Below are 18,066 nucleotides of genomic sequence, written 5' to 3' on the forward strand. Positions count from 1 at the left end.
GAATAAGAGGTGATCATCAGGGCTAGAAGCGGGGATGTGTTGTGACTCACCCTTCCCTGGGAGCTGGTGGACTGAGGAGGAAGAGTATGGCTGGCTGTGTTCTTTGCATGAGGCTGGCCGGCGCCATTTTTCTGCTGCTGACATGGCGGTATCGGGGGCAAAAATCCCGGTGGGTCCTCCATAGCAGGGCCATATTTGACCATGGCCTGGTGTGCTCTGGGGTCCTGGGAGTCTGATGAGGCAGAAGCGAAGGGACCCCTGGAGATCAGTCAGGTTAACAGGATAAAGCAAGGATGTGTGCAGTGTGGAGCTTAAGTGACTCACGTCCTCACTTCCCGGTCGTTGGCCACGCCCTGCTGTGTTTCTTCTATCCTTTGAGGAAAAACGTCAACTATGTGCGTTTTTCTCCCCAAAAAAAATCTTAGGCAGAGAAGAATTACGCTATTGGTGATCGGGAACTTTTTGCGATTAAATTGGTGTTTGAAGGAGTGGTGTCATCTCTTGGAGGGTTCCCCACATTCCATAACAATTTTCACTGACCATTAGAATCTGCAGTACTTACTGAATGCCAAACGATTGAATCCCAGACAGACCAGGTGGAGTCTTTTGCTTTTCCTGTTTTAATTTCACCATTACGTACAAACCTGGTTCCTGCAACAGTCGGGCTGATGCACTCTAGGTCTTTTAACAATAAGGATAAGGAGCCTACCCCTGAACCAGAGCCGATCAACCCTACCTCATGCATTCTTGCTCATTTTACCACCCTGGAGTCAAACATTCCTCTTGGCATGTCTGTGCCCAGTCTAAATCCTCCACGCAAGCTCCTGCTGTTCTACTTATGCCCTTGCCCATTCCTGAGGAGCCCTGGTCTCTCATAGCCATGGACCTCAATCCAATGGACAGACTGAGAGGGTTAATCAGGAGTTAGAGGTCTTTCTCCGCACGTTGTCTCATCGTGGCGATTGGGCCTCTACTCCGGTGGGCAAAATTCTCTCACAACAATCTTGTTGACATCAGTCCTCAGCTCCCTCTTCCTATGACCTGTTCTCAGGACATTCTAGCTTTTCTGTTTCAATATGTTTATTGAAAATTTTGAATAAACAGGAATAAACAAGAGACTACAATCTGCTCCTTGTGCGCCCTCGCAGGGGCTACAAAGCATGAATATGAAACCGAAGGGTAAACCATCACATTATACTTAGAAAAACACAAGAAAGGAAGGAAAAAGTGTAGGGAATGGTATCGAGACTGGCTCCAGTACCAAGCAACTCGTTCCTTTATCGCTTCCGGAGGGCAAGCTCTTCTCCCACTACCCCCTTCTACGGGGGGCAGCAGTATTTGTTAGCAATGAGAGAGATTACAAAGAAGAGTGAAAAGAGATAGGGAACAGAAGAAGGAAAGGTAGGGAGAAAAGAAGGGGAAGAAAGGAGGGGGAAAGTTCGGGTGTGGACGCCTCGCCAAGAGGATTTAGACCAAGCCCAGGCATGCAGCTTGGAGCCCGGGGAACTCATATGAGATCCACGGCTCCCAGATTTTTAAAAACTTAGCATGAGAATTATGGACAATACTGGACATACGTTCCTGAAGTAACATAGCAGTCATGCGGGTTTTAACCCCTTGAAAATCTACCCGTTGGGACTTCCAGGCTTGGGCAATGGTCCGCTTGGCCGCTATAAATAAATAAGTAGCCAGCTTCTGTTGAGGGCCTCGCAAACCAGGTACCGGGCAATGTAGAAGGGCTAGCTTAGTGTCCCTTCGGATCGTAAGGTGGAAGAGTGTCTGCAGCAAACCAAAAATCCTAGACCAGAATCCCACCAGCCTTGGGCAAGCCCACCATGTGTGCAGAACATCACCTCGCTGTCCACAGTTGCGGAAGCATCTGTCAGTACTCCCAGGGAAAACCCGAGCTGTGTGGGCAGGTACCCAATACCATCGGAACATTACTTTATATGCAGCCTCTAGGGCATTTGTGTTGAACGAGCATTTGGCGACCGTTTTCCAGGCCTTGCTCCAGTCCTCTGGGTCTACTGGGGCCTGAAGGTCCTTTTCCCATTGAGTCATATAAGAAAGGGGTGCTGATGGTGGGCGACCATTCAGAGAGGCATAAATGGCCGAAATGAGACCTGGGGACCCTGGGGCGTGCTGGCATGAATGTTCAAAAAAAGTTTTTTGGAAGGGGTAGGTGGACATGCGGCGCAACGTTGCAATCCAGTGCTTTAATTGGATAAAGTCATAATGCTCGTTAGCCGGCGCCCCTTGTGTTTCCCGGATACTCTCCCAGGAGGGGAGTAAGCGTGAGGAAAGAAAATTTTGGACTCGTGGGTAGCCATGTGAGGACCACCAGGAGAATGCCTGGGGCTCCTCCAGACCCGGGGGAAAAGAGGGTTTTGAGTGATGGGGTGTAGGGGTAGAAAGGGGGACATCAGATTACTGGAAAAGTGAACTGAGTCCCACACCCGCAGACCATGTAGCAGCATGGGGCTTAGGGAGGGAGGGGGCGCAGATTCCTGGGGAGCCAGAGGAGTGCCTGAAGCGCACAAGGGTCACAGCCAGGCACCTCCAGGAGCACCCACAGAGGGACATCTGCGGTTGCATGGAGCATAGTCAACGGAGAGATCTGGGCTGCTGTGTAATATTTAGAGATATTGGTGCACCCCCAAGCCTCCCCGGAGCCTATGGGTATAAAGGGTCGCTCTAGGTACCCTGGGGCGTTTGCGCGCCAATATAAATTGGAGGATTTTATTCTGCAAGAGTCTAAGGAAAAAAGTGGGTACCCGGACAGGCAAAGTACGAAAATAATAAAGGACTTTAGGAAGAATCGTCATCTTCACCGCCGAGATCTTGCCTACCCAAGAGATAGTGGAGAATTGCCAGGCTTGCATAAGGGTGGACACCGTTTGCAACAGGGGATAATTGGTTGAGAAAAGGGAAGAATAAGACAGCGTTAATTTGACACCTAAATAATCAATCGAGTGAGATGCCCAAATGGTATGGAAAATGGTCCTGGAGACGCTGCACCAGTTCCAGAGGGAGGGGAACGTTCAGCGCTGTGGTCTTGGCGGGGTTAATTTGAAGACCCGAGAAGTCTGAAAATCGGTCTAATACTAGTTGCAGGTTGGGCAGGGAGATAAGCGGGTTTGATATGGTCAAAAGGGCGTCGTCCGCAAAGAGGTTCACTTTGTATTGAGTGCCCGTGTAAGGGATTTCCGAGATATCGCTATTGGCCCTGATCGCCACGGCCAGCGGCTCCAATGCCAGGATAAATGGTGCTGGGGACAGGGGGCATCCCTGTCTAGTCCCCCGGAGTATCGGGAAAGGGTCAGAAAGGAAGCCCGCATATTTTACCGACGGTGCGGAATAGAGGGCCTGGATCCATTGCAGAAAATGTGGTCCAAATCCCCATTTGGTTAGAACAAAGTAAAGGTAGTCCCAGGAGAGCGAATCAAACGCTTTATAAATATCTAGGGAGAGCAAAAGTCCAGGTATTTTACGCTGATGAAGTATATGAAGGAGATGGACCACCTTGCGGACATTGTCCCCCGCCAGGCGACCGGGCACAAAGCCCACCTGATCCCTGTGAATGAGGGCCTGAAGATATCTGTTGACCCTTGTGCTCAGAACCTTTCCCAGAACCTTCAGGTCAACATTCAACAGGGATATGGGACGAAAGGACTGCGGGTCTGTGGCTTCCTCGGGTGACTTAGGGATCATATAGGCTTTCAGCGAGTCTGGCGAGGGTCTTGCACCTTCGCGCTAGGCGTGGAAATAAGACGTTAGATGGGGCGTGAGCAGGGACGCAAATGTCCTATAGTATAGACCGGTAAAGCCGTCCGGGCCTGGGGCTTTGGATGGCTTAAGGAACTTTAGGGCTTGGGCGACCTCCATTTCCGTTTATAGGAGCATTCAATTTGGCCTGTGCCGCCGAGGACAATGAAGGGAGACTAATCGATTGGAAGAATCTCTCGGCCTTGTCTCGGTCGAAGGCAGCTGGCCCACTATAGAGGGAGGAGAGGAAGGAGGCAAAGCCAGCCACTACCTTGTATGGATTTGACGTGAATCCCCCACCGGTCACCTGTAATCGAACCGGCCTGCCCGAACGTCCCGCTGAATTAAGTTTCCTAGCTAACATAGGACCAGGTTTGTTCGAGCAACTGTAGAATTCATACTTGGACCAGCGCAGGGCTTTCTCCGCCTGAGCAGAGGCGAGCAGGTCCAACTCAGTGGCCAAGTTGTCACGTGTCCGCCTATGGGCTACCGTAGGACGCGCCTTCCACGTCGCATCTGCCGCTTCTAACAAGTCAACTCCCGTATCCGCTGCTCCCTGGCCCGCTTTGTACGGGAAGCGATCTGGATTAGATGTCCCCTGACCGTCGCCTTGTGGGCTTCCCACAAGGCAACTGGAGAATCAACTGAGCCTACATTTTCTGAGAAATAGGTTTGGATATGTGTTTCTATCTGAGATGATGTTGCTTACTCAGGAGGGATTCGTTAATCCGCCAGAGAAAGGCCGGGCGGGAGAATCCCGCCAAGGAGATTCCGAGGATCAGGGGATCATGATCAGACCATGGAGAAGTGGCAAAAATGATCTTATGTACCAACGGCAGGGAGCTAAGTTGTAAAAACACGTGATCTATTCTACAAAAACTCTGGTGGGGGTTAGAGAAAAAGGTAAATTCCTGTGACAACGGATGTTGCTCGCGCCACACGTCCACCATGCCATATGACTGGAAGAGATCACGCAATATTTGTTCTTGGGAGGCATCACGGGTCGGAGGCACTTCCCTGAGACTACGCCTGTCCAAAGCGGAGTTAAAAACAGAGTTGGAGTCTCCCATCATAATCAGGAGGCCTTTTTGGTGCCTAGTGATCACCTGAAGCAAATGGGAGAAAAACCTCTGTTGAAATGAGTTAGGAGCATAGTATCCAACCAAAGTTACCTCCTGGTCCCACAGGGTGCCCTGCAAGATCAAATATCTACCCGTAGGGTCCGCGATTTCCTTAGAACAGGTGAATTGGAGGTTACGCCTAAAGGCCATCAGCACCCCTCTTTGCTTCTCAGAAGCGGAAGCCGTATAAAACACTGGATAATGGGAGGACAAATATTTGGGGGATGAGGATAGGGAGAACCTGGTTTCCTGCAGACACACCACATCAATAGATTGAGATTTTAGATGACGGAAAACCTTTGACCTCTTAATGGGGGAATTAAACCCATGGATGTTCTGCGAGAATATTTTCAGCACATTCTGAGCCATCTGGGGGGTAAAAGAAGGTCCATAGCATTATAGAGCGGCCAACAAGGTACGTACTTACCCTGGTCCCATGGCGAGGCAATCTGAACCCGAATAGGGGAGTGGGAGGGAGGGAAACACAAGGAGAAAGAGAGAGAAAAGGAAACACAGAGTAGACAAGTGAAACACATAAACACCACAATTGGTGGGCATTGCATCCTGCTACAGGACACTAAAAGAGGTGGCTCTACCACCAACCACAAGGCTAGCAAATAGCAAAACATAACAGCAATAACGGCAATAATACTACAATATTACTAGAATATTACTACATTATTACCTTATTACCGCCCCTGCACAGGGCAAATAAAACTAGAACAAAAACAGGCGAGACGAACTAAGCCCATCTCGTAGTACTGCTACCGGGTAGCAGTGGATAAAACTAACAATGGGATTAAAGGTTCTCCCCAGCCGGCGCCGCCCCGCAGGGAGCGCCCGAGGGGAGAACAGAACCTCTGTCCCTGAACGTGACCCCCCGTGCCGAAGCGCCGTCAGGCCCCCAGGAGTCCAACAATAAGAGGGGACCCCGTAAGGCCTAGGCGGGAGGCCACCAGTGCTGATTATGACCCGCCCCCTTAAGGGGGGGTAGACCTGAAATAAACCATGGCTTGACCCGAGCAAGGAAGGGAGGATAGGAAGGAAGTGGGGGATCAGGGAAAGAAAGAAAAAAGGAAAAAAAAAATTTTTTTATAGGAGGGAGGGAGTGGTAAGGGAAGGGAATTAAGAGGAGGGGGATGGGGAAGTAAGAGGGGGAGCAGGGGGGAGGAGGGAATGGCAGGAAGGGGGGAAGAGAGGTGCAGGGTGTGGGGAGCAGGGGAATGGAAGGGAAACGGGGAGGGAGCATGGATGAGGAGAGGAGGGAGTGGGGAGAAGGAGGTAAGGCAGGGTAAAAGATGGAAAGATTAAAGGATTAGAGCTCTTTATAGTTCCTGGGGTCCAGAAACCAACCAGTACACATAGAAAATTTGACTTTATATACATTAAGCCCCGGAATCGGCCCCCCAGACTGCCCCTATCCCACCAGGAGTATGGTCCCACTTTCCTTTCCTCCCTTAAAATAAAAATAATAATAAAAAAATATTATGTCCCGAGAGAAGGCCCCCAGGTTAGCTGGGGGATTTGGGAAAAACTAGGCAGTCTTATTAGAGCTGGATCACCGACAAAAGCCTAAAGTCTAAGGTGAAGGCGCATAAGGCCTTTATATTAAGTAAAAACATAAAGTAACTATACATTTATAAAATAAAAACAGGGAAGGGGGGGGGGGAGGCATGGGCCAGGAGAGCATGGTCACATCGTCTGGTATGAGTCAAGAACCAGCACCAGGCAGAAACAAACAGTGCTTCAAAGGTCCGGGGAAGGCAACCGAGCATAAAGCAAGGGATCATAGACAGGCACACCCGTGTGGTCGTCATTCCGGATCTGAATAGGGGGATCGGACATGCGGCTGGGCATCAGGGGAGGGCCGTTTCCGGTTGCTGACTGGTTCCCACACATGGCCCAAGCGCCCAGAGGGGGGCCTAGGACCTGAAGCCCTCTCACGGAGGCTGGGGTCATCCGAAGAGGGGAGCAAATGTAGTGCTTCAAAAGTCGCCTGGGCTTCCTCCACGGTGCGTACAGTGTAGCCCCGGCCCTGGTAGGTGAAAGCGAGGCGAAAAGGAAAGCCCCATGTATATTTGATGTGGCGTTCCATCAGAGCTGAAGTATAAGGTTTCATTTGTCTTCTCTTTTGCACTGTGGAGGGGGCCAAATCAGTAAAGAGCTGGTACTTGTGGCCTTAGAAACGGAGTTCAGGCTTGCCCAGTGCTGCCTTAAGGAGCGTTTCCTTAGTGCGGTAGTACGTGAACTTGATGATAATGTCCCGCGGGGGGCCCCCCTCCTTCTTCGGCCCCAGGGCCCGGTGGATCCGGTCAAATTCCATGCGATCAATGGGGATGCCTGAGACCAGTTCCTGGAATAAGGCCGTGGCAGTGGAGGTTAAGTCCTCAATAGCTTCAGGGAGTCCCCTAAGTCGGAGGTTCCCGCGTCTAGACCTGTTCTCATAGTCCTCTAATTTTAGGAGGGCTGCATCCACCTCCTTGCGGATGTCCTGCAAGTCCTGCTCATGGTGTTCCAGTGCATTTGTACGGTTACCCAGCTCACGGATTTCCTTTGTGAGATGCGTGGCCAGTTTGGAGGTGGCTGCTGACAGTTCCCCCTGCAGCATGGTTTTAAAGCGAGACAGCAGGTCTGCATCCTGCAATGAAGGCACTACATAGGGTTGCTGGACTCCTGGTATGCTTTCTGCATCTGAGCAGACTTCGGGCTCGCCAGTGAGCAACGGAGGGGTGAAGTCCATGTCTGAGGCCTGTGAGTTCAGCAGGCCGTCCGGTGGAAAGGCCTCAAGGCTAGCTCGCACAGCCTGTCTCTTTGTGGTGCTCCGCGCTGTGCCTGATTTGCGCCCCATAATGTCAGTCTCGATGCCGGGCTATAGCGAGCCCAGATTAATGTGCAGGAGCGGTTATATCACAGCTGTTGTGGTCGGTGGTGGAGAAGCGCCATTAGCTTGCGGCCATCCTGGCTCTTAGCTCACAAGCGCCCTTGGTATATAGTGATTTCCGATAAAGCCAAGTAATTACATTCTCACCTCACACCAGCAGGCTGTAGTAAGAAGAGTTTTTTTGGGTGTTGGGTGTAGCAAGATGGCCGCCGTCATCCAGTGTAGGCCGGAGCCAGGGCCTTTCCTGGGAAGAAGGGCTGCAGCAGGCTGGTATTGGTGTAAATTCAGGGGCAGTTAACAGGGCCACCTCTAGCCTCGGCCTCCTCACTGCCCAGGGAGACAGCACCCACCCGATGGGGAGAGAGTAGCAGGGAAGGCTAAGAGTAACCTCCCAGGGGACTCACCAGGCCAAGGGAAGTCTGTTTCTGATGGCCGAGAGGCGGCTCCGGTCTGGGAGGTTCAACGAGTAGAGGGACCTCTCCCGATGGCCGTCCGCCGCCGATGCGGTGGTGCCCGGCCGTCCCGGCAGGCGAGCACGGTGGTTCCAGAGGCCGAGTAGGCCGCAAGATGGCGGCCGGCGGCCCGCCGATGGGATCCGCGGTGGGCCGGATCGCGCCGTCCGCGGGCTATGGAAGGCGGCCAAAGTCGTTCCGAGCCGTAGAGGAGAGCCCCGCAGAGTGGATGAGTGATTTCTGCGGCCGTGTAAGCAATCCACAGCGGAGGATGGCTGTGGATTGTCGGGAGGCCTCAGGTCTTCAAGATGGCGTCGGCCGTGGGTGTCTGAAGGCTGCAGTACACGGGAGTCCAGGGAATAATTCAAAGTGCAATATCAGCCCAGGACTCTGCAGTGGGCCAAGCTGATGCGGCTGGTACCGTATTTGCCGGCATATAAGACGACCCGGCATATAAGACGACCCCCTAACTGTGCAGGTTTTTAAAATGTTTTGCCCGTACGTTTAAGACGACCCCCCATTCCGAGGCTTCCGGCGCTTCATATCCCTCTTCTTCGTTCTTGCTGGAGCCATTTCCTTCTTCCTTCTTGCTGGTGCTGGAGCCAATCACGGCGGGCAATGTATTCTATTAATGAATACAAAGCCTGCTGGGATTGGCGGAGGCTGTTACATCATCAGCCCGCGCCTCACTCTCAAAGCCAATCGGAGCAGGCTACTGTGTGTAGCCTGCTCGGATTGGCAGAGATTGCTACTCCAATCCGAGCAGGCTCTGTATTCATTTGAATACATCGCTCACTGGGATTGGTTCAGTGGTATATACTGTATGTAGCCGAAGCTACATACAGTATTACCGGACATCCAGAAGGCATCCCAGCAGCTGACCCGGCGTATAAGACGACCCCTCCTTTTTGCTCAGTTTTTTTAAGTGTAAAAGGTCGTCTTATACGCCGGAAAATACGGTATGTTTTTTAAGCCCGTTAAGGCGATCAGATGCATGGATGGCTGCGGATTAGATGCAGAGTATCCAGAGCACTCTGAAAGGACGTCCGACGCTGTTCACCAACATTCCAGCTTTTATCTATGGTTCAACAATTATTCAATTCCATTTGGGGTGATGTTCATGATTTGCTGACCATCATAGCCGTAAGCCGCCTTCTCTACAGCCTGGTGACAAATTCTGGCTTTCTACTAGGAACATCAAGCTCTGGGTTCTTTCTCTTAAATTTGCCCGTACGCTATAATTTCTAAGGTAAATCCGGTTTGTTTTAAACTTCAGATCCCTAAAAGTCTCAACATCTCAAACTCCTTTCACGTTTCCCTTCTGAGGCTTTTAGTCCTCAATAAGTTCTCTTGTCCTCACACCTCGTCTTTTGAGGAAGTTTCATTTAAGGTTTCCCTCCAAGCCTGGGCCCAAGCGAGGGAGGAGGAGGTCTCGTAAGAGGGGTGTACTGTCAAGAATCTGCAGTAATGTTTCATGCCCTGTCTGCTTTCGTCTGGTCTTTGTATCAGCTTGGCGACCACGCTCTCACACCGTTTAAGTAACCTTCTCTCAGCATGGCTCCGCCCAAGCCTCTAACAGGAAACACTATTTAATACCGTCCACTGCAAGCCAGCTTTACCCAAGCAATCGTGTGTTTAGGCTCCCCTGTGTGTTTCTTGCTATGTGCTCTACATTTGATTCCGTGTACCGACCTTGTCTTGTTCTCTTGACTATCCCTGTCTGCTATGTGCACAAAACAGGGACAGGACCACCAAACATGAATTTAGTCTCCCTGCTGACCATAACCACGAAAAACATATGTCACTAAATGAGGGGTTTGAGTTGGCAATGCAGGCTGGGACCCAGTACCAGCGGAGGTGGACCTTGTAGGCAGCCTCCATCTTGACGGTATTAAAAGAGCGCTTCACCATACTAGACCAGGCTTTGCTTCAATCTTCTGGATCAGTGGGAAAAAGGTCATATTCCCACTTGAGCACATAGGGTGGAGAAGTCAGGGCACCGCTAGCGTTGAGAGAGGAATATATTATGGAGATGGTGTCGGGAGTTCAGACAGGTATGTTCGAAGGCCGTTTTCTGATATGGGTAAGTATCATGAGGTCTGAGAGGGGCTATCCAGTGGCGTAATTGGATGTAGCGATAAAATTTAGTGGGAGGAGTTTTGTAAATCTCCTAGATCAAAGACCAAGATGGAAAGGTGTGGGACCTTAGAAAACGTTAAACCTGTGAAAACCTGCAGGCAAACAATCATGAGAATACATTTGTTTTCTCCAGCTTTGGTGGAAACGGGATTATTCAGGAGTGGCAGGAGAGGAAGAAATGGGGACATAAGCTTGCCGGAATATCGTACTGAGTCTCAAAGTTTCAAGCTATGTGCCATTATGGGGCTCAAAGAGGGGGGTTGCAGTTTGGGGGGGGGGAGGATAATGCAGAAACAGGAACTGCCACACAATTGGGGATGTCAGTCATTGCATGAAGCAACCTGACCAACTATAACTACTCTTGCGTCAAAAATAATTTAGCATCTTCGGTCTGACACAGATTGCAGGGGTCTTAACATTCATAGCTAAACACAAGAAACAATTCTTGTACTGTGTGTCCTGGAAGTGATAGGTTGGCTCCCACAGAGCCCTGATCTTATCATTATCGAGTCTGTCTGGGATTACATGAAGAGACAAAAGGATTTGCAACAGCTTACATCCTCTGAGGTTAGTAATTCAAGATGTTTAGAACAACCTACTTGCCGAGTTTGTTCAAAATCTGTGTGCTAGGATTAAAGACTTGATGCTGCTTTGAAGGCAAAGGATGGTCACACCAAATATTGATTTATCTTCAGTTAATTTACTTTTTTATTTTGTTAATCACTTCAGCCCCGGACCAATTGTCAGCCTAAGGACCAGAGGTCTTTTTACAATTTCGTACTGCACTGCTTTAACTGGTAATTGCGTGGTCATGCAATGTTGTATCCAAACGAAATTTGCGTCCTTTTCTTCCCACAAATAGAGCTTTCTTTTGATGGTATTTGATTGCCTCTGCGATTTTTACTTTTTGTGATATAAATGGAAAAAGACCAAAAATTTTGAGAAACAAATATATTTTCTACTTTTTGTTATAAGAAAAATCGAATAAACTCAATTTTAGTCATACATTTAGGGCAAAATTTATTCAGCCACATGTCTTTAGTAAAAAAAAATGTCAATAAGCGTATATTTATTGGTTTGTGCAAAAGTTATAGCGTCTACAAACTAGAGTACATTTTCTGGAATTTACAAAGCTTTTAATTTATGACTGCCTATCTCATTTCTTGAGGTGCTAAAATGGCAGGGCAGTACAACCCCCCCCCCCAAATGACCCCATTTTGGAAAGTAGACACCCCAAGGAAATTGCTGAGGGGCATGTTGAGCCCATTGGATATTTTTTTTTTGTCCCAAGTGATTGAATAATGACACAAAAAAAAAGTTTACAAAAAGTTGTCACTAAATGATATATTGCTCACACATGCCATAGTTATATGTGGAATTGCACCCCAAAATATATTCTGCTGCTTCTCCTGAGTACGGGGATACCACATATGTGGGACTTTTTGGGAGTCTAGCCATGTACGGCACCCCGAAAACCAATCACTGCCTTCAGGATTTCTAAGGGTGCAAATTTTTGATTTCACTCCTCACTACCTAAAAAGCTGTTAGCGATCGCAGGGATCAGGCCTGACTCTGCGAACGCTGCAGTTATGTGTTTAGTGTTTTGTAAGTGACAGTGATCGATCGATACTGCACTTGGGTAGGCTGGGCGGAGGGGCAAAACGCAGGTGCCAGCAGGTATCTGGGCTGATCCCACTAACAATGCATTTTTTTGGAACCCTAAACTGCTGGGGACGCTAGTATAGATCTGATCAGATCAGAAATTGATCTGTTCAGATTCTATACCACTACGGGAGGTGTATGCTTTGCGTGTGGGTGTTAGCGGTACTGGCACTAACCTAGCGCTGCCTGGGGCGACGCAGACCCTGACCCTAAAACCTAATTGATATCACCCGCCGGGTGATCAGGGGGTTAAACCTTTATTGGGTAATAAATGGTGGGTGCCCTGATGCTATAAAAAGCAAACTAACTAACCAGAGTCACCCGTAACACTTATACGGTGATCACTGGTGAAAGGGTTAACTAGGGGCAATCAGGGGGTTAAAATCTTTATTAGGTAGTATATGGGGTCCCAGGCACTATATAAAAACCTGACGGGGAACCTAAATAACTAACTGGCTAACCAGCGTCATCAGTGGCACTTATACAGTGATCGCTGGTGAAAGGGTTAACTAGGGGCAATTGGGGAGTTAAAACCATTATTGGGTAGTATATGGGGGTACCTAGTGCTATAAAAACCTGGCGGTGAAGCTAAAAAAATAACTAGCTACTTAGCGGCACTAGTGACACTAATGCAGCGATCAGAAAAATGATCGCTTAGTGACACTGGCAAAAGGGGGTGAAAGGGTTAACTAGGGGCAATCAGGGGGTTAAAACCATTATTGGATAGTATATCGGGGGTACCTAGCACTATAAAAACCTGGCAGTGAACCTAAAAAAATAACTAGCTACTTAGCGGCCCCAGTGACACTAATGCAGCGATTAGAAAAACGATCGCTTAGTGACACTGGCAAAAGGGGGTGAAAGGGTTAACTCTAGGGGCAATCAGGGGGTTAAACCTTTATTGGGGGCGGTAGGGGGCTACCCTGGATCTAACACTAACTGCCCTGACAGTAAATGATCACTGCAATCAGTGACACTGTGACTGGGGGGGGGGACGGGGGGGGGGATCATCGGGGGGGGGGGTTGTGTGCCCATGTGTTAGTGTAGTGTTGGTGCACACTTACTGTGTCCTCTCCTCGTAGTCAAAAAGACCGCCCCGAGGAGAATGACATCACTTCCTCCCTGCCTGTGTTTACTATAGATAGCGGGGGGAAGCTTCTCATTCGCCAGGAGCGATTGAGAGGGGATGGCCAGAAACCAACGGCCATCCCCTCATCCCGGATCGCTCCTGAAGCGAAACGGACTGCCGCATTCAGCGCGATTGGACCCCCCACCCGCTGGAAGGCAAGCACGTACATGTACGTGCTTGTGCCTGTACATGCCATTCTGTTGACGTACATTGGCATGCGGCGGTCCTTAAGTGGTTAATTGATTAAAATAAACTATTAACACTTGTATTTCTGTTTCGGAAAGCATTCTTAATTTTCTGCATTTTTTCACACCTGACTAAAACTGTACTGTATATATTTCTCTAAAAATTGCTTTTTTATTTATATTTTCCTTAATGGATCACAGGAAAGGGTAGAGGTGGAAGTAATTTTTTTAGACGTACTGAAAAGATTTTCATGTATTGTGTACTAATTTTCTAAGAAAAGGGGATAATGTGATTGCATCAGTGCTAAATGTATAAATTTAGTGAGCTTTATAATGGATATAGTTTGTAATAATTACACATGATCTGTCTATAAATGATGGGACACATGCGGTAAAGTGTTGTTTCAATGTATTCATTTTAAGATTATAATTATGTATTTGATTGCACATTCTTTTTAAGTATTGTTATGCTTGATAAAGTTATGTTTTTTTTAGGACTTTGGCTAGGAATAGAGTGGGACAATCCTTTGAGAGGAAAACATAATGGCTCCCATGAAGGAAGAAGATATTTTACATGCAGGTAATATCTAAGAGACTTGTGATTATGCACAAAAAGCTGAAACTTTAAGCGTTTGTTAACCCAATAAAAAATAAAATGATGGATTGTGTTCCTTTAAAACATTTTATACAGCACAGTGCTTGTGCTTTGTAATTTGGACCCTTGTAACACCTAATAATACCTGGCTGATCCTGACAGTTTTTTTCCCCTCCCTCCTGTAAACTGACCACAATAGTCGTGGCTGCTGAGCCCTGACTCCGTGGTCAGTATACATGTCTCCATCATTCGTAACCTGCTCTTCTATGTCTGTCTCCTCTGTCCTCCACCCACCCCTCTCTGCGTGTCACCTATTGACAGTGATGCCCCATCTCCCTCCTGTTGCAAAAATAACATATATCTGTATGCTATCCATTCTGTCGCCTAATACAGCCCCCCCCCCCCCCCCCGTGTCTGTGTTTTATAAAAAAAATACCTCCATCACCGTGTCTCATGGCTGCTCCCGGCGACTACGTGACTGGCCGTGTCTCCTCTCCTTTCATTCTGCTGACATCAGAGGGGGAACCGCAGCCCCTCCTGCTGCTTCTGTCAGACGGGCAGAGAGGAGACAAAGCCAGTTACATGAGCAACGGGAGCCACCATGAGATACAGCGAAGGAGGTATTTCGCTTACGTTCACCGACTGACACAGCTCCTTTCTTAGAACATTGGGTTGTTATGCCACCTTCAGGAGAGGACTTGGCAGAACATGTTAAAATGTTATAATAAAACTAGAACTTTCTAGTTCCGCCCAAGGGGTGGTGCCTTAGGTAACAACCCCTCAGCCTGCTACTGCGGCCTCAGTTTTTTTCTGCCTAGTGAAGAAGGACCTAGGAACCCTGTGGGCCCATCGGTCCTTGGATTTTTCTGCAGAAGTTTTTACCTTTTGCACAAGATTAAAGATCCTGTGATCTGCTATCAACAGCCGGCTGGGTGACAGGCTGGATACCCTTATCCTTTTAGTCTCCCCAGCCTGGCCACCCCTCAGGTTCCAGGGGCGGCCGGTGGGTGTAATGCCCCAGGGCACACCTATGACTGGGCTCCTGCTGTCTGCGTCAGTGTGCTGTGCCAGCAGCCACCCCGTACTGATCGGCGAGTGGGTCTGTGATGGAATGTCTCCCAGCTCTTCAGGACTGGCAAGTACAACTCTCCCTGCCTCGGTGGGGCTGAGCATCTGGGCATTCCCTGGGAGGTCGATTCGGGGGGTCCCTCACCTCCCTCTCTTTCCCTGTCCCTATCTTCCCTCCCCTGTGGGGGATGCTGCATGGGCTGCGGCGCGGTGTGTGTGTCATAGACAGGGGCTCTCTGGGGGGCCTCTCACCTGGGGGGGACTACACTGGATAGCTGTGCCCTGGATGTGTGTAGGTCTCTCCCCTGAGGTGTCTGGTGGCTGTGTCTGCTGATCGCTGTAGCCCTGTTTCACTTCCATTTCTCTGCCTGTTTTTTCACCGTCCCTCATGGCATACAGTGCTCAGCAGCCATTTTTGGTGTGACAGGGAGTAGCATGCTCTGTCTCCATTTTCCTGTAGTCCGACGGCCATTTTCTCTGAGATTATGTCCTTTATACTGGACGCTCGGTGGCCATTTTCTTGAAGCCTGAACACGTTTTTCAGCTTCAGCGCTATTCAGAACAGTTCGCACAGCACGGTTTGATCTCTTAAGCATCTGGGAGCTGACACAGGCACACCTAGCTGGACAGCGCAGAACTCGGTCAAGGTGGTGAGTCCTGCAGGAAGAGCCCTCAGCCAGCAGCAGTTAGGAGGGTGGGACTATCACTGTCCTAAGTCCCCAACAAGTGGCAGACAGGTTAGGGCCAGCATGCCTTCAGAAACTGGTTTTTCTTCCCCCGAAATTCAGGCAATTGCAACCGGTTCACCTGCAGACAGTGCAGTGCCCCTGGACGCTTTGTCGGCGGTCCTTAATTCGTCCGTTGCCAAGATGGAGGCGGGGCGTGGGCGGAAAGGTGGTAAAAAATGGCCCCTGTCTCCCCGTCCTCCGGGAAGAACTCTGACGTAGACTGCTGAGGCTGGTGACCCCTGTTCTGTCATTTCAGACGACGCTGACCAGGACCAATCGGACAGTGAGGATGAGTCCCCGTCTGGGTCCGTGCGCGAAAAAGCGCTTGTTGGAGCACTTATTACAGCTGTGCGTGATACCCTGAAAATTCAGGAGCCAGCATATCCCTCTGCTGATGTAGCGGTCCCTTTTGGGTCCCGTAAGCCAGCCCATACACATAAGGTGTTCCCGTATTTGACTTATTTCGATAAGTTCATATACAAGTAATTGGGTCGACTGAAACTGATCTTTTCAGTCCCCAATTACATGAGGGTGCATTACCCCTTTGAGGTGATCCTTTTTAAGAAGTGGTCGGCTCCTCTGGTCGTGGACCCCCCAGTATCCAGGTTAAACAGTAACCACGATCCCGGAGGGGACTCCTGCCTTTAAGGGCCTCACGGACAATAAGGCAGAGGCAGTGGCTCGTTCCAATGCGACCAGTACTGGCATCCGCACTTGTGTCTCAGACACTTACTGAGTGAGCAAGACTTTTGCACCGCAAATTGGTGGAGCAACAGGCTTTTCCTGTCTGCGTGGAACTAGCAGACCAGTTAGTGCAAGGCCTTAAGTACGTTTGTGACGCAGCTCTGGATACCCTTCCTCTGTTATCCAGGGCTTCAGTGTCAGCAGTGGTGCTGAGGCACCTGATTTGGCTAAAATGATGGTCAGCTGACCAGGCATCTAAGAAAGCCCTGATGGATCTTCCCTTCCTTGGCGAACGGCTCTTTGGAGCCTTATTAGATGACATTATTAAAAATGCCACAGGTGGTAAGAATACTCTACTCCCACCAGCCAGGAAGGCTAAGGAGCCACGCCGTAGGCAAGGGTCCTCATTTTCTGCTCAAAAACTGCTTTTTCGTCCGCCCGGGGCTTTGCTGGAAAAGGTTGACTACTGAAGGACAAAAGCGTCCCTGGAACCGTAAGCCTAAAAGTGCTACTGCATGAAGGTTTGCCTTTGGGAGTTTGCAGCCCGGTGGGCCTCTCGGGTTGTCTGACCAATGGGTCTGCAATCTGATTTCCTCAGGCAACAAGATGGAGTTCCCCTCTTGGCCACAAAACAGATTCTTCCCCTCCAGCATACCCGTAATCCCAGCTCGCGTGAGGCCTTATTGGGGGCGGTAAGGGACCTACTGAGTCGCGGTGTGATAGTACCTGTTCTGGAGTCGGAATGCTTCCAGGGGTTCTACTTCAATCTGTTTGTTGTCCCCAAAAAGGAAGGGGTACGTCCAATCTTGGACCTAAAAGCCCTCAATTACTTTGTAAAAGTAAAGAGGTTCAGAATGGAATCGGTTTGCTCAGTAGTCGCTGCACTCCATCAAGGGGACTCCCTGGTGTCTTTGGACATCCAGGATGCGTACATGCACATACCCATATGCCTTTGGCATCAGAGGTTTCTGCGATTTGCAGTTGGGGAAGCCCACTACCAGTTTGTGGCTCTCCCCTTTGGTTTGGCATCAACCCCCCCGAGTCTTTACCAAGGTATTGGCTCCAGTTTTGGCGTTGCAGCGAAAAAATGCGGGATTGCGATCATGGGTTACCTAGACAAACTCCTCCTGAGAGCATCTACTGCCTCAGAGTTAGAGGAGGATGTGGCTATCACCATGCAGACCCTGCAGGAATTTGGGTGGCTGTTGAACCTAAAAAAGTCAGTGATTGTACCGACTCAGCATCTGGAGTACCTAGGCTTACTGCTGGACTCCATGGAAGCGAGTGTTTCTCCCTTCAGACAAGCTGAAGACTCTAAGAGCCGCGATAAAGCTGCTGATGAACTGCAGGTGGTCGTCGCTACGCTTCTGCATGCGAGTCCTGGGACTCATGGTGGTCTCCTTCGAGGCAGTACCGTATTCCCAGTTTCACACCAGAGTCTTGCCGAAGGAGATTTTGATAAAGTGTGACAAATCTCCATTGTCCCTGGATCGGCAGATTCAGATGAGCCAGTTAGTCAGGAATTCCCTGCTCTGGTGGCTGAGGTCCCAGGGACTTCAGTCCAGGAAGTCGTTCCTACCTCTGAAATGGACAGTGTTTCAGGGCTGGCCTAGCCCTTCCTCCTCTGGGCTGGCCACTCAGCTGTCGGCTAATTGCC

General features: G+C 49.6%; 1 protein-coding gene across 11 annotated transcripts in view; it reads left to right on the plus strand.

The window, feature by feature from the left end:
* TBCE (tubulin folding cofactor E) overlaps window positions 1–18,066 on the plus strand; it is a 969,060-nt gene that overhangs the window by 159,662 nt on the left and 791,332 nt on the right. For all 11 annotated transcript variants that reach the window (XM_077486518.1, XM_077486519.1, XM_077486516.1 and 8 more), the window contains one exon: window positions 13,830–13,914. In XM_077486518.1, the coding sequence (XP_077342644.1) occupies window positions 13,830–13,914 (85 nt within the window). The remainder of the gene's footprint in view (window positions 1–13,829; window positions 13,915–18,066) is intronic.

Source organism: Lithobates pipiens, unplaced genomic scaffold, assembly GCF_037356315.1.
Source record: "Lithobates pipiens isolate NorthernLeopardFrog02 unplaced genomic scaffold, aLitPip1_a1.2 Scaffold_18, whole genome shotgun sequence".
Lineage (NCBI taxonomy): Eukaryota > Metazoa > Chordata > Amphibia > Anura > Ranidae > Lithobates > Lithobates pipiens.